The sequence below is a fragment of the Hydra vulgaris genome, chromosome 03 (assembly GCF_038396675.1).
Source record: "Hydra vulgaris chromosome 03, alternate assembly HydraT2T_AEP".
NCBI classification, from domain to species: Eukaryota; Metazoa; Cnidaria; class Hydrozoa; order Anthoathecata; family Hydridae; genus Hydra; species Hydra vulgaris.
The window spans coordinates 25381590-25397927 of record NC_088922.1 but is presented as its reverse complement, the minus strand read 5'-3'; the positions used below and the strand labels follow the sequence as shown (position 1 = coordinate 25397927).

Below are 16338 nucleotides of genomic sequence, written 5' to 3'. Positions count from 1 at the left end.
TTCCGGGGGCAAAATTTACCTGTTTATTGCGTAATGCTCTTTGTTGAAATTTGCAACGTATTATGTTACAATCATAAATATACGGAATAAGTGGCCTTATAACCGGGTACGCTTATACCGGTTCATTATCAACTGGATTCAGACCATCTCAGACCATATAAATATCAATCATGTTTCAGTGGTATGGTCAAACCTACTAAATAAATCACAAAACTTGGTTATTAAAATTAACTTGAGTAACAAAGGCGTCCTGTTACTACATAAAACACCGATTATCAAGTTAACTTTCTCTTGTCTTGGTAATTTTTAAAAACAGGAATAAAAATCGGATATATCTCAAAATGAAGGTACTAATTTTTATAAGTATTTATTTATCATCTTTTCATTTTAAAATAAATTTTCATCATCCTAGTAAAAAAATCAATGCTACTTTCTAAATTTGTGATTAAACAAAAAGGAATACTTGAGCACAAGTCTTAACGATAAAGGCTTTGTGATTAAATAGATCTATCCTAATTTTCTGTAAAAGTATGCTGTAAAAGATTTCACGAGTTCAAAGTTTTTTTTTTTTTTTATTTATAAGCAAATTAAAGTTTATCTTAAACATTATAAGTCACAGTATTATTTAACATCCTTCACAGAATTTAATTTTTCACTTTACTTTGAAAATATTTTAATTAATCTCTCGTAACATTTTTTACCTTAATATAAAAAGTTATCTGTGTGTTAATTTGTTGATTGCAAAAACTTTGGAATTTAACTTTCAATGTATTTTCAATGTTGTCAATGCACAATTGATAAAAATATTTTCAGCATAGAGTAATCTAATGCAAAAGCAACTTATAGTGTTCTAATGTTTTTGCAATTAGCAAGATTCTTTAAAAATTCTCCTTTTACTATCGCAATTTTTTAAATATATTTTCCATACTAGGTACTGAAAACAATTACAAGATGAAATTTTTTAATTGATTAATTAGTAGATTGGTGTATATCTTAAAAAAGGTTTGGTATTTTAAAGGTAAAAAAATGATCAGAGTTGACAATTACACAAAAATTTGACTTTTAAGTGACAAATTTTTGACATTCATTTTGTCACATTTGTCAAAATTATAAGGCTCTATCTACCTTTTTTTATATTATAAATATTAGGCAAACGAAGTTTCACTATCAAATATGATTGGGAAAACATCCTTTTGTTTAGTGGGTAGATCCCACCCAATATCAAGAACATTACTTTGTATTTTCATATTTCATAAGTAAACTTTAAACAAAAACTTTATATACAAATAAAACAACTCATAACTTTATGCAAAAATAAAACTATGTATAAAAACTTTTATATAAATATAAACTTATATAGATATAAATAAAATAACTATATACATACATGCTCTACACAAACTTAATAATAGGTGTATATAGATACACTTATAGGTGTATTTATTTTCACTTAAAATAAATACAACATCTATCAATAAGTATTTGTATAGTTGTTGACAACAATACCACCTCTTCTGCCATTAAGAAATTTGTATAAAAAAAAATATATATAACTATATTCATACAATAGATAACTTTAATGCTGAATGAAGTAACAATTTTGTTTGAAGTGAGCAAATTGCTGTTCAGCTAATTTAAAATTTTCCGTAAGGTCGCTCAAACTTTGCTTAAGGTAAGATGGTTAACTGTCTGATGGGTAATTCCATGTCAAAATCAGCAGAAAAAAACAAAAAATGTCACCCAATTTTGCTAATTTTTGATTATGTTTTAGGGTTTATAAAAATTAGTAAAATCTGAAATTTGGAACCTCCAACCCCTTAATGTTTATGAGATATTCAGGATTCAATTTTCTTATTTATGCTGACTCAGCATAAATAAGAGGCATTGTTATAACTTACAATATAGGTATCAAACATTGCTATTAATAAAAAATATATTACGGCATTTTTCAACTTTTCTAAATGCAGTCTTTTAAGTAAAAGCTTATATGCTGAGTCAGCATAAAATTTATTGCTAACTTATTTATGTTAAGTTAGCTATATCTTATTTTTATGTTGTTAAAAGATATTGTTAAAGTCTTTTTGAGGGCAATAATAAATTTTTACTTTATTTATTTTTTTGTACCTGGGGAGGGCTCTTGTCTAAAGGGGAAGGGGGTAATTAAGCATTTTACTAACCCTCTTCGTCACATAAAGTTGTATCTTAACTAAATTTGAAAACATACAAATATAAAAATGATAATGCAGTAGAAATTTTTCTATAAATCTTTATTATTATTTTAAATAATTTTTTCTAACTCGATTTCTGAAATTTTATATATGCAACTATTTGTTGTAGATGGCAGATCAATGGTATATAAAACATGATTTGATGGGACCCAACGCATATCTTTCCGTGCGTGCCAGAAAAAAACTTGGACTGGGACCATGTGGATGCATAAATTGAATTTTATAATCTCCTTCTCTTTCATCTTATTTGGTTATAATTCCAATCCACCAAAAATTGTCATAATTGCAAGGTACATAATTCATATGATTATAAATAACCTGCTACACAACCAGCTCATTTAGTATCTGCACAAGATTAAATGTCTGAACATCAGTTTGTTGACTCATCCTCTTAAAAGAAATTGTACATTTTTTAATTGGTGTAAGCATGGTGGAAGCATCTTGTTCCTGGCAAGGTTCTTCCCATAGTAAACCTTGGTTGTAATGGTAATCAAATTTCATTTATTTCTGTTTTATAAACCAAAACGAATTGAATGTTTTTGTATTGGTTACACAAAATTCAAACATCTTATCTACATCTAAAATCTGTCCAGTTATTGTCCTTTTTAAACTGGCTTGTGCAGTTAGTCTTTTTACTGTGCCCCCAATACCATCACAAGCAGATTTACCATGGCTTGGGGTAAAAAAAAAACAACCATTCAGCATCAATATCAAAGTCTTCTTTGTGATAACGAAGATTAATAAAGTTCTTAATTTTTTTATATTGTGCTGCACAACCATCAGTAAAGTATTTAATATTACTAATTTATAGAATGTTTGCTTTATTGTAATTGATAATGAGCTGTTGTATTTTATATACAAAGTATGCATCATACTCAACTTCATCAGAAAGAAAGCAAAATGACTTAGATATTAGTTTACCATTTGATTTGTAGTATGTAATATTAGGATGAAGTGTACATTTTGGTTTATTCCAGTGGTAACTTTGCACCTCATCCTGAACAATAAATTGAAAGTTCTCTGCAAAGTCATATTATACACTCATTGTGATTTAAAAACTCTTTACAGTCTTTAAGGTACTTGGCTTGACTTTTAGCTAAAAAATGAATGAGATGAAAGTTTATTTATTTTATTGCATATAAGGTCAATAACATCTTCAATATTGATTTTTTGATTGATCAGTGTAGTTCTATCAGTACCTTGCCATTGGTTAATTGTTATTTCTTTATCACTGTTGTCAAATTTTCCTGTTAAAAATTCTTTTAAAGCAGTAATACCAGACATCGATGTAACATGCACTTTAGATTATCCCAATTGCAAACAATCATTCCCAATAAATTGTCAGTCAAGAACCAAGAGGTCATATGTCCACATTTTTTTTTTTTTTTCTGTTTACTATTAATAAATATTCAATAATTAACGGGACATGTGTCCAATAAACCTAGTCTTAAGAATGGTACAACTTTTTAAAATTTTTAAAAAATTAGTCGAATATTCTGGCATAGAGTCTTTACAAATTAATTTTTAAACTTGATTTACTCAGAAACACAAAAAATGGAAATATGACCTCGGTTTTCGGCTGATAAAATCTTTATAGTCTTTGTCAATTTTAAGAGCATTAGTTAACAACTTAACATTCTGATGATACAGACACAAACACTGTGAGTGCCAGACAAGTTTGTGGTTACATACCATCTTGGGCAAAGGCTGCAAAACTTTGAAAATCCAAATTTTAAATTAGAGTGTTTAGATTTAAATGCTACATGAAGTTCTTTTAAATTAATCAAAATTATTCTTTTTTGCATGTGTTGCCTGTACTCTATACTGACAAAATCTTTTTTTTCAGGCATCATGCGTGTGTACTCGTCACTTTGATAAAAGCTATGAACTAAATCAATGGTTTCATGGGAAAGCAACTTTTTTATTTTTGATAATGGTTTATACAAAATTCCATGTTTTTTTTTTTTAGCTTTTCTAGCTTCTCGTATAAGGTAAATAGATACATTAAAAAGTTCTGCTGATTTTGGGAGTGACCATGATTCTGGAGTTAATGTTAATATCTGTATTTTTGCAGAGTATGATGCCACATTTTTTAGTTTATCTTTTAATTCATCTTTTAATTCATTTAAAAGTAAGTATAGATTGTCAGTTTTATGGTTATCAACTGAAGAAGTTAGTGGTGTACAAGATGGCGTCAATCTAATCATAGGATCAATATTATAAACTTCATTTATTTTGTTTGTTTTTGCTTCAGTTATTTGATCAAATTATCATTTGGCAGCTGGTAACCATTAGTTTTTTGGCACTGATTTCAGCTTAATAGGTGACGCACCTATAGATTTAATACTTTCATTGAGAGCTGAACGTTGTTTATGTTCAGACTCAACCCTGCTATAGCATTGATCATTTGATTCAAATTTTTAATTATACTCTGTACCCTTTTGTATCAACTACTGCATAATTACCACAACTCTTAAAACACAAGATATTCCACCCAGGTACAACAGGATTATCTTGTGTTATTGCTATTGATAGCGATATGTTGACATTTCCAATTAAAAAAAAGAAACAATCATTTCTAAAAACTAATATCAACTAAGCATCATTTTAAAGAATATATTATTATATTTATTAATTTATAAAACAATGAAATTTTAAATTTATAAAAATATTTGAATTTTTTTGATAAAAGAACATTTATTTGTCTTATTATTTTTTTAGTTAATTTAATTACTATTTAAATCATTCTAATTGTCAAAATAATATCAAAATTGCTTTTTACGTTTTTCTTTTGATTTCCATGTTTTTTAAATAGATTACAGTATTTCTGAAATTTTCTTTCAAATGCAACTCCAAAGGGTTCTCTATGATAATAGCAAACTTTTGTAAACAATTTTCCACAATCAAATAAACTAGCTCTCCATAATAACTTGTGTTTTTCATCACTTGAAAATGTTGATAGGTTTAAAAAACCTTGTCTTCTTGTTAAACTTAGTTTGTGACAGTCAACATTACATTCTATTCCAATAGAATACTTTTCCATATTTTCCAACTTAATTTTATTCAAAAAATTTAGTTATATTTTACAAAATAAATATTTTTTAGAAATACCATTAACATTATTTAGTTTATGGTAAATTATTTATACATTTTATTATAATATCCATATAATTGGATGTGCCATATTATATCACTTCCTCTTATACATGATTAAAGAGTAATTAATTTTTATTTTATTTACAGATCATATAGTAATCATTTAATATTTATTAAGTAAATATAAAAATTCTGCAAAGTAACAGGAAATATTTACAACATGAAATCAGAACCAACAATATGATAATGAGGAAATGAAAGGTTTTATTTATAAAAGAAAAAAAATGTCTTTTATAAATATAGCCTTATATTATAAATATATAATTTTATTTATAAAAGAAAAAAATGTCTTTCATAAATATAGCCTTATATTATAAATATAGTCTTATTTATGAAAGAAAAAAATGTTTATAAATATAGCCTTTAATATAATAAAAATATTTATAAATATAGCTTTTATATTTATAAATATAGCTTTTATATTCATAAATATAGTCTTTATATTTATAAATATAGCCTTTATTTATAAAAGAAAAAAAAATGTCTTTTATAAATGCATTTGGATTACAGCCTAGTAAAGTTTCTATACTTAAAAAAATGTTGGCCTTTTACAAAAAAATTAGCTTCAATAAATAAAAATAATATTTTTAGTTATTGCTCCATAAGGCCTCCAAAAAGCCTAAAAGAAAAATTTTTAACAAAATTTTCAATTTTTGGAAAATATAATTAATTTTTTTAATTTTTTTTTTTGGGGGGGGGGGAGTGAAAAGCCTGATTCCCGTCACCCCACCCCTTCCCATACTTTGAGCCTACCCTAGGCAATATCCTAATTTATTATTGCCCACAAAAAGACTTTAAAAATATTTTTTTACAACATAAAATTAAGATATTGCTAACTTTGTCATCAATAAGTTAGCAATAAAGCACACCTAATTGTATCTACCTTTTTTTAGAAGAAAAACACATTATACAAATGTATATATTAGATTTTTCTTATTAGCTTTTTACTTTTTTTCAGGTAGAACTGTTGAATGCTACTACAAAAGCAGTCTTAATCACATTTGATGATCTTTCAATTTATACTTCAGTTGGGGAAATAAAAGAACTTTATAGAAATGTCAAACCACATTTGTATCCATCACGACAAGCGTTTCGTATAGAGCCACGTGGTCCGATAATCGATGACAAGCAAACCCTTCAATCATTAAAGTTTGATAGTACTGCAAGATTTTATTTTAAAGATCTGGGTCCTCAAGTTCAATGGAAAACAGTTTTCTTAGTTGAATATGCAGGTCCGTTATTTGTCTATTTAATATTTTATCTTCGGCCAAGTATAATTTATGGTGTAGGTTCCAATGCAAAGTTGATTCATGAAAATGTTCATCTTGCTTGTGGTTGTTTTATGTTTCATTATGTTAAGCGATTGCTGGAAACCCAATTTGTTCATAGGTTTTCTCATGGTACAATGCCAATAGGAAATTTATTTAAAAATTGCACATATTATTGGGGCTTCACAGCTCTTGTAGCATACTTTATAAACCATCCACTTTATACTCCAGCCACCTATGGGTATTTACAAGTATACACAAGTCTTTTTGGATTTTTGTTTTGCGAGCTTGGAAATTATTCCATTCATGTGGCTTTAAAAAATTTAAGACCAGAAGGGTCAAAGGAAAGAAAGATACCACACCCTACATCAAATCCTTTTACTTGGTTGTTTCATTTAGTATCTTGTCCTAACTACACTTATGAAATTGGCTCTTGGGTATTTTTTACAATAATGACACAAACACTCACAAGTGGTTTGTTTACTCTAGTAGGTGCAGCACAAATGACTGTGTGGGCATTAAAGAAACAAAAAGCATACAAACGCGAATTTAAAGAATATCCACGTCGTCGAAAATCTATTTTTCCATTTTTACTCTGAAGAACTTCATATTTTATAATAAACTTAATTGATATGAGTTTTTAAGAAATAAAATAAAAATTTTAATTCAAATTTAAAATTTGTGCATCAACACATATTTCAAGGTTGAAACTCAACCTGGAATAAATCGATAATAAAAAATGAAAAACTTTTTTTACCCGCTTACCCTTTTAATCCCAACTCCTCTTGTATTACTCAGGTGGTTTAAAGCCAGTCTCCATAAATTTCGGGTTTCTTTCGTTTATGTGCGGGCGACGTGGTTTTTTATTGTTCGTATCTAGGGGAGAATTTCAAAACTTCTTGATTTTTAAGAATTTTTGAAATCCGACAAAAATGTTTCCTTAATTAATAACATTATGAATTCGGGTTAAAGTCAGCATTTGTGTCATGCTTAATGATTTTTTAAAACAAAAGCCCCGCCATATAGAAAACTTGTACAAAGTGTCAAACTAATTTAAATCTAAAACAAAAAAAAGAAATTGTGTTAAGCTACCGGAAGTATTTTAAAATTGCGCATTTACGGTAAAGTTTTTGTAATTAGCTTTGACCCTAACTACAGATACTGTTTTGCATTTTCAAACGTTAATTGCTTACACCCACTCACTTTGAATTCTATGTGTGATAAGTGATACTATAAAAAGTTACCTATTTATAAATTGATAAACTAAAGTACTGATGATATTTTTATAAGTCAAAAAATATTATTTAAAAAAAAACATTTACGCAAAAGGTTTGGAGATTTTAAAATTTGCTGTTTAATCATGGCAGAGTCAATATCAAGAAATAGAAAAAAGAGCTGAATGTATAGTTTCTGGAACAGATTTCCTTGTATCGTAGTTAGTGCGGCCGTGGCGCGGTGGTTAGAGCGTTTGCTTTATAAGCAAGAGATCGAGGTTCGAAACGAGCCTTGGAAATATTTTCGCGTCACGGTAAGGAAGGAGGCGTGAACTTTCTGGTTAAATGCACATCCGCGGTGCACTGTGACAAGACCGTTAAGTCTTCTTGGGGCACCTAAACTAAATAACAGAATAAAATAAAAAGTTAAAAACGCTAAGAGATCTTCTTAGATATGAGTGAATTAAAAAAGGGATTGTCCATAAAATACGCACGCTCGGATAGGAAGAGGGAGTTTGCTAATGGACTGTCTAAGATGGGGGGGGGGGGAGGCGTAGGTCAATTATAAAAGTATTGAGACAATAAATTTAAAAAAATATCATAAACGTTGAGTTGGTGGGATAAAAGCGTTGGCACTTTTAGGGAGTTAGAGGGCACTCAAAAAAGCGTATAGGAGGGGGGGGGGGGTAGTCGAAACAAAAGTGTACGTACTTTATGGACGACCCCAAAACAATTACTTTTAATCAGCATTTTTTAAGAGTAATTGCGCTTTACGTAAATAAAAATTTGAGCGATTTTGCTCAAATTTTTATTCACGTAAAGATTCGCAATTACTCTTAAAAAATGCTGATTAAAAGTAATTGTTTTGGGGTCGTCCATAAAGTTACGTACTTTATGGACGACCCCAAAACAATTACTTTTAATCAGCATTTTTTAAGAGTAATTGCGCTTTACGTAAATAAAAATTTGAGCGATTTTGCTCAAATTTTTATTCACGTAAAGATTCGCAATTACACCATAAACGCTTAGTAAAAGTAAGACGCGGTTTTCGATATTCCCGAAAGTTGTAACGCAAGAAAATTTCGAGTAAACAAACATTAAAAAAGGTACATTTTATGAAGGCTATTTTTTCAAGTTATTTTTCGAATAAGTTTTCAAGTTATTTTTCGAATAATAAATTTCGAATCACGTCAATTTATTTTTTGGATAAAATTTGTTTTTTTAAACTAATATAATTATTTTGAAGTTACGACTTTTTGAGTTTTAACTTTTATCATTCTTGCTTTAATTTTAATAAGTAGTTATTGGTGCAAAACCAATAACTTTTAGACAATTTTAGACAAAGTTACTCTTTTGTGCCTCTAAATAGAAATAGTACAGTAAATACTAACTCAAACGTAAACTCCATTACATACTGTTATACCATATTTTGCTTATCAAAATCGAGACAATTTTTTTTTAAACAGCCATGTTCTAGTTCCTTATTACTTAGTGTCAATTTTAGTCCAAAAAAAGCATTGACTTTATTATTGAACCAGTACCAGTAGTAGTCGAAGTAGTAGATGAAAATAAAAATTATATTAATCCACTTTCTAATCTTGAAGAGTTCTCTCAAGCTCAAGACTCAATTTTTTTAATAAGTAACCTGAAAAAAACTAATATTGACAAACTACAAAAATTAATTCATTATCTTTATTTTCAAAACAGAAAATTACAAATTTCAGGAAAACATAATTAAAAATAAAGTCAAAAGTAATCTTCAAAACAAAGTCAACAAATAGTTATTAACAACTGACGAGAAATGTAACTTCTATTCAAACATTACTTCCATGAAAGTTTTGAACATTCTCCATGACCTTATAAAACCAATTGTAAAAAACACCAAAAAAACGTGATAGGTATAGAAAATTATGTTCACAAGATGAATTTTTACCTGTTCTGTTGAAATTACGCCTTGGATTGTAAAGCAATCACATAGTTGGTAGATTTAATGTTTCTCTTGGTACTGTTTCAAAAATGTTTAAATCTTTAATATGAGAACTGTTAAGTACAACATGGTCTGAATACAAGCACCACAATACAATGAAGTTCCTTATATCAATTACCTCTAGTTTATTCATAAATTTTGTTTCAGAGGCATATACTGAAAAAATGTCAGATAAGGCAATAACATTTGGTTGTGGCTACCTCACTGAATTCCCTCCTTATCATCAATTATGACTATTAAAAGTTTTAATATTGCTAGTAAGTGTGCTGCTTGTAAGATTACTTTTATTTCCCCACCTGGCAAACAAGGAACTTCTCAATTAATACCTGATACTCAGTTCTCAAATGGTACCTGAAAAAAATAGTAAACACAAGTAATATTGCTAAACTTAGAAACCTCATTAAGCAGATAGTTAGAAGAATGAAAACTTTCCGAATAATCTGACAAGAATTTTTTATATCGCTTCTTGACAGTCTTAATGACATCATCATAATTTGTACAGTTCTTTTGAATTTTATATGATTTATTATGAAATAATACTATTTTATGATAAAGCATAATTTAATTGTTGCTTTATATATATATATATATATATATATATATATATATATATATATATATATATATATATATATATATATATATATATATATATATATTTATATATATATATATATATATATATATATATATATATAAATATATATACACATATATATGTATAAATATATGTATATATATGTATGTATATATATATATACATACATCATATATATATACATATTTATAAATATACATACATATAATATACATAATATATATATTTATACAATATATGTATATACATACACATATATAAGTAATACACACACACACACGCAGATATATATATGTATATATATATATATATATATATATATATATATATATATAAAATCAAAGCTTGTACTTGATTTTTTTAAAAACTTGTACTTATAACTTTGTTTTTCAGCGACGATATATAGAGTTAGTGATTATTTTGGAAAGTTAAAAAGTAATATTCAAGCATATTTGTAATTATTTTTTTTTTTTTTATAAAACAACAATAAGCAGTCTTATATATTACAACAAAATAGTAACTGTAATAAAATAGTAACTGTCATTATTTTTGTTACAGTTTTGGTTCACGCTTAATTTAATAGAATCTTTTTATATCCTGTTGCTCCTAATCCTTTGTTAGTAGTTAGAGTTTTCTTTATAATAAGTTCAAAGTCGCTATATGGTTTACTATATAACAAGAAGGTTTTTATCTACTTATAAATCTTTAATGGGCTGAGGGGGTGAGGTGAAGCAATAATATCCTGGGTCTAATTAGCAGACTGGGAAGACTATTGAAGGCCTCAAAGCAAAGCTGTATACATATGTCTCGAGTAGCTATCTTCTTCTTGCTAACTATATATCTCTCATTTTTACTCAGGATATTCTATATCCAGAAATAAATATCCTAAATCGGATAGAATATCCTAGCATATTTGATGCCAGCTCTGACTATATATGCATCATTGCAGTAATTTGTTAAGTTGTTGCTTTTTTCTATTTATTTAGATTCTTCGAGAAGTTCTAACGATCTTATCACAGAGCACTCAGGAACATTTAACCAGGTAGTTCAAACCTCATGCTTTACCGATGAATTGGTAGGTAATGAGGCGTGAACTTCCTTGTTAAATTCTGTCCAAATTATCTTAAATTTGATCTAAATGTAGTTTTTTTACTTACTGGTAGAAAAGACTTTGTTCCTATAAAACTAAATAGTTTAAATTCATTAATAGATTGTGTTTGGAGAACTAAAATCGTTATTATTACTCATTTTAATTAAATGTCTTTTACAGCGATGATCGGTTTGTTTACTCAAAATTTTGTGTTCTGTATTATCTTGTGGATATATTTTGCATAATAAAAGTTGAGTTTCGAAAAACGTATATTGCTTTTTTTATTCATCCGGCCTATGGTCTGTTTTTACTAGAAAGAAACAATAAAAACAAAAGAAATTATCCGATAAAATACTTATTTTTTTTTTTTTATTGTTCTTTTCTTAAATATTCAATAAATTTATACAAAAAGATAGTTAAGATAAAAATCGTTATACAATAAAAAAATATTACAAAATATACAGGTATAAAAACAAATAAAAAAACATGGAGACTCGCAGAAGACCTTCAGGACTTATCATTGGGAACCGTTTGTGAAAATTAAGTACATTAAATTAACATGAAACATAAAATAAAAAAAATAAAAACAACGTCGTAGTAATAATCAGCGAGAACATAAATTTCGTAAGAATATATAAATAAAATTGGTAAAAAGAAATTGTTGATACTTTTATATATAAATACAAAAATATTTTAAAAAAGTACTGTTTTCATAAACACATAAGATGTGGATCAGATATACTATTATATATTACCTTATGTAATAAGCTTCATACTCATTTTCAGGAGAATTTAAAAATATAAAAATATGTCTTCAAAAGATAAAACAATTTCTTTTAGTTTATTCTTAAATGAAAGATAATTCCATTCATGGAAAAATTTAAATTTTTTTCAAAACTATTTTGTTCCAAAGATAAGCTCCTCGATATGAAATACATGACAAAAATAAAAAAAATGTAAAATTTGTTTTGTTAAAAAAATTAGAATAAAAAGAATTCTTTCTTTATCAAATAGATAACTAAATGATAGATAAATGATTATAAATAGAAACTATTATAAAAGTTTTAATAATAATAGATCAAGAAAATAATTAAAAAAAGTTGAAGCTTTCAAAAATATACAACCACAAGCAAAAATTTGCTAATCTCGTATGGAATTTTCCGTGAATTTAAATGAATCCTATATCACGATTCCCGTTAGCTTAATCATTTCAGATTTTTTAATCTAAGCTTTTTTTAGTAATATTATATAAAAATACAAGTTTTTAGAATAGGGAATTTTCAATTTTTGGAAGAAAAAAAAAGTACGACATACCCTAGTCAGCATATAATATGATGAATTCATAACATGATTTCATTATAATTCATTTTTTAATTTATTATTTCATCATATTATGATGAAATCATAATTCATTTTTTAATTTATTACTTTATCGAGAAAAAATTGAGTGATCGATATGCTATTTTGTTATACTAATTACTTTAGTACAATGTTGCATTGTTTTTACAGGTGGAATAAAAAGGATAAATGAAAAGTTACCACCTCCAAGTTTTTATTTAAAATCTGGATTTGTTATGGTGTCCTTTAGATTTTGTTGATTCAATTTTTTATTAAACGGTTTAGTATCTTAATAAATTTTGCGATTTTTTTTTAGTTTAGGTCTTAAATTTTTTTTAAAGAAAACTTTGTGATCATTATGTATAAAAAACTTTTGATACAAACTTCAAATGAATATTAAGAAAAACTTTTACCTAAAAACTTCTTACAACAGCAAAAACTTTTAAAACAGTTTAAAATTGTTTTAATAGTTCTAAGTGAAATTCATCGGTCGCTTTCATCACAGAGAACCGCAACGGGAGTGGCAATTTATAAAGCAGTTTTTATTGGTCATACAGATGTTGTGTTTCATGCTTTAAAATTTGAACTCAAGATTTTTAAAAGAAAAAAATCACTTAAACATGTATACTTTGATCTGTCTATTACAATCAAGATATTACAAGATGTAAGCTTATTTTATTACATTAATTCGTACCATATTATTGTATTTGTATTAACCTCATCAAATCATATTCGCACGGATGCCAAAAAATCAAAGCAAATTGGTTTGCTATGAAAATTGTCCGTTTACTAAAATAGTGGAGCCAGAAAAGTATTTGTACTCAGATGTAAATAATTCTCAATTATTCTTTCTTTTATTTTTACTTCCTTTAATCGCCCCACGACGAGCAGCCTTTACTAAGCCATCAAACCGTCCTGTTAGTTTAGATTTTTTCCTATCGAGAAATAATAAAGTTAAGCTCTTGGTTCAAAATAAATAACTAAACTAAAAAGACCAAAAACATGAAACCATAATTTTAAAGCATAGTTTTTTAAATAGGTCAGAAACTTTTACCTTTTGTTCATAGTTTGACGATCAAGTGGAACGTAAGCAAATGGATCCGGTTTTCCTTTTAATTTTACATCACCACGCGCTTTCTAAGTTAAAAAAAATAATTTTATGATTACTAGTATTACTAACTATTCTAATGTAAAAAAAGAAGATAAAAACTCTATTGGTATAGACTCTTTAGAAAAAAAGAGGAGAAAAATTCAACTGGTATAGACTCTTAAGAAAAATAAACCCCCGAAAATTTGTTATAAAACCAAACCTGTAGCTTCGAGACAAAAAAAATTCACACTATTCATTTTTAGAAACATAATTTGAAAAAGGTACCACAAAGTCAGAAATTAGGATAATAATGGCTTGTTAGACTCCACGTTGAATTAAAATATACGGGTTTTCAACTTTTACTTTAACGTGATAAAGTTTATGCTTTTAATAAACTTTTTATTGAAACGGCTTGATTGCTTATTTCATTTTATACTAGTTTGATTTTATATTAACTTAATTCCTTTAAAATTCTACGGGATATTATAGGACATTTTGACCAAGAGAAAACTGCAGCAATGTAGAGCAACGCCTATTTTATAGCGTTGCTTTACGTTATAAATATGTCTATTATTACTTGAAGTTATGATAGACTTCCATAGAATTCTTTCCTTTTGAAGTAAATGTGTAACTGAGCTTTATATTAATTTAGTTGAATCTCAAAGTGTTGAATCAGAAGTTATTGTCCCAATTAAAAATGTTAATTTTTATAAATCAAGCTCAAAAAGCATGCACCAGTTTAGACCAACATGTTTTAGAGCAAAAAAAGAGAAGCATTGCAGCAACAACCCGAGGGAGGAGCCAAGAGGGCACTGGCTTCTCCGCGTTTTTTCTAAAAGGATTATTCTTTTTGTTAAAATTTTTTGGAAATTTCTAGATATAGAGGATTTTTTTTAGAAATTGATGATTGTACCCCTCCACTTTGAAACCCGTATCATCGACCCTGAAAACTTTCATTAGCAAAGGGCTAGCCTAAGCGTTCAAGATGAATGCTATCTGAATAAATGATCTTTATTGTTAGTGTAGTAAATTATCTTGGAAGAGATGTTAGATATCTAAAGTTAAATAGAGAATCTGTCAGAAAGAGACGCTACAGATTTTTAGCAGAGGAAGGAGGCCAGATGCGGAATGACTTAATTGATTTAATGATTAATAAGATGTTAATTGTACGTTTTAATAGTAAAATTATAAAGCATATTAACGAGAATAGTAGACGACTACTGCAGACCGACCATCAGTATCTGTAACTAACAAAAATTTGTGACTGATACTTGACAGTGTTGTTATTTATTATATGACCATATTATTTACTGACAGTGACCTTCATGCAGTGTATATCGCACATAGGCGTGACACACTTAGAAACACAGTATGTTTATTTTTTACTCTTATAACTGACATACCCAAAATGCTAACATTTTATCTCCAAGTTTTTTTGAAATAGGAAAACAAGTAAAATTATTGTCAAGGTAAAAAATTAAAAAAAAAAAATATTTTAGGCAATTTTTTAATAATTTCTCACAGACTTAGTAAATATTATTAAATTTTTGTAAAAATTTTAGATACCAATAACAAGATTTTATAAAAATAAGTAAAATCTTTAGATAAATAGATTTAATAAGATTAACCTTAGCCTTGTACTCTTCTCCATAGTTTTTCTTTTTAGTTACATCACGATGAATTCCAGCACCACCAGGTTTATATGTAGAAAGAGAACTTTCATTTTCTGGCATATCTTCAAGATGTTTGCGTTTTCCCAGTTTTATTTGTTTAGGAGTTTTATCAAAACCTTAAATAATAATTTATTTTAAAAATAGTGACAGAAAAAATAGTAACAAGCAATATTAACTAGCAAAACCGGATATCCTGATAAAATCGGATTTTAGCAAAAATCGGATTTTAGCAAAAACCGGACCGGATTTTGTCCGGATAATCCTTTATTTACCTTTTTCTTGATATAAAACTTCTGTTTTTAAAGAGATTTATTATTTGAATTTCAAGTATTAATTTTCACTTCATACATTATAAATACATTTTCACTTGGAAACACTATTGGTGACTATTTCTATCAATAAACTTATTGTTATATTAGTAATAATAATGATCTGTTGCTAATTTGATGGACTATTGGTAAATCTTTTTACAAAAAAATCTTATTAATGGTGCTTGGATATTGACAGGTATCACTTGTAGAAACAACATTAAAACTCACCTGATAAAATGTCTGTAGCACCTATGTTTAGTGGCGTATCTTCATCTTTATTTTTATTGTCTTCATCATCAATTAATAATTTCCCGTCATTATTAAGTGGAAAACTAAACTTTTGCTTCGCTTGCTTTGGTTTAAAAGCTTTCAAAAAAGAAAAAAA

The 16338-nt window shown here is 27.3% G+C and overlaps 2 protein-coding genes across 2 annotated transcripts in view; one reads left to right on the top strand and one right to left on the bottom strand.

The window, feature by feature from the left end:
- The first annotated feature begins 104 nt into the window (after positions 1 to 104).
- Positions 105 to 7323, top strand: LOC100209541 (very-long-chain enoyl-CoA reductase). The gene is made up of 2 exons (XM_065792761.1): positions 105 to 347; positions 6343 to 7323. The coding sequence occupies exons 1-2, from the start codon at positions 342 to 344 to the stop codon at positions 7249 to 7251; spliced, it is 915 nt and encodes a 304-aa protein (XP_065648833.1). The 5' UTR covers positions 105 to 341; the 3' UTR covers positions 7252 to 7323.
- A 6170-nt stretch (positions 7324 to 13493) lies between these two features.
- Positions 13494 to 16338, bottom strand: part of LOC100202359 (RRP12-like protein) — an 86626-nt gene continuing 83781 nt past the window's right edge. The window contains exons 32-35 of the mRNA XM_065792760.1: positions 16182 to 16319; positions 15598 to 15758; positions 13934 to 14016; positions 13494 to 13814 (exon numbers count right to left, since the gene is read on the bottom strand). Coding sequence (XP_065648832.1) covers positions 13718 to 13814; positions 13934 to 14016; positions 15598 to 15758; positions 16182 to 16319 — 479 coding nt within the window. The 3' untranslated portion in view covers positions 13494 to 13717. The remainder of the gene's footprint in view (positions 13815 to 13933; positions 14017 to 15597; positions 15759 to 16181; positions 16320 to 16338) is intronic.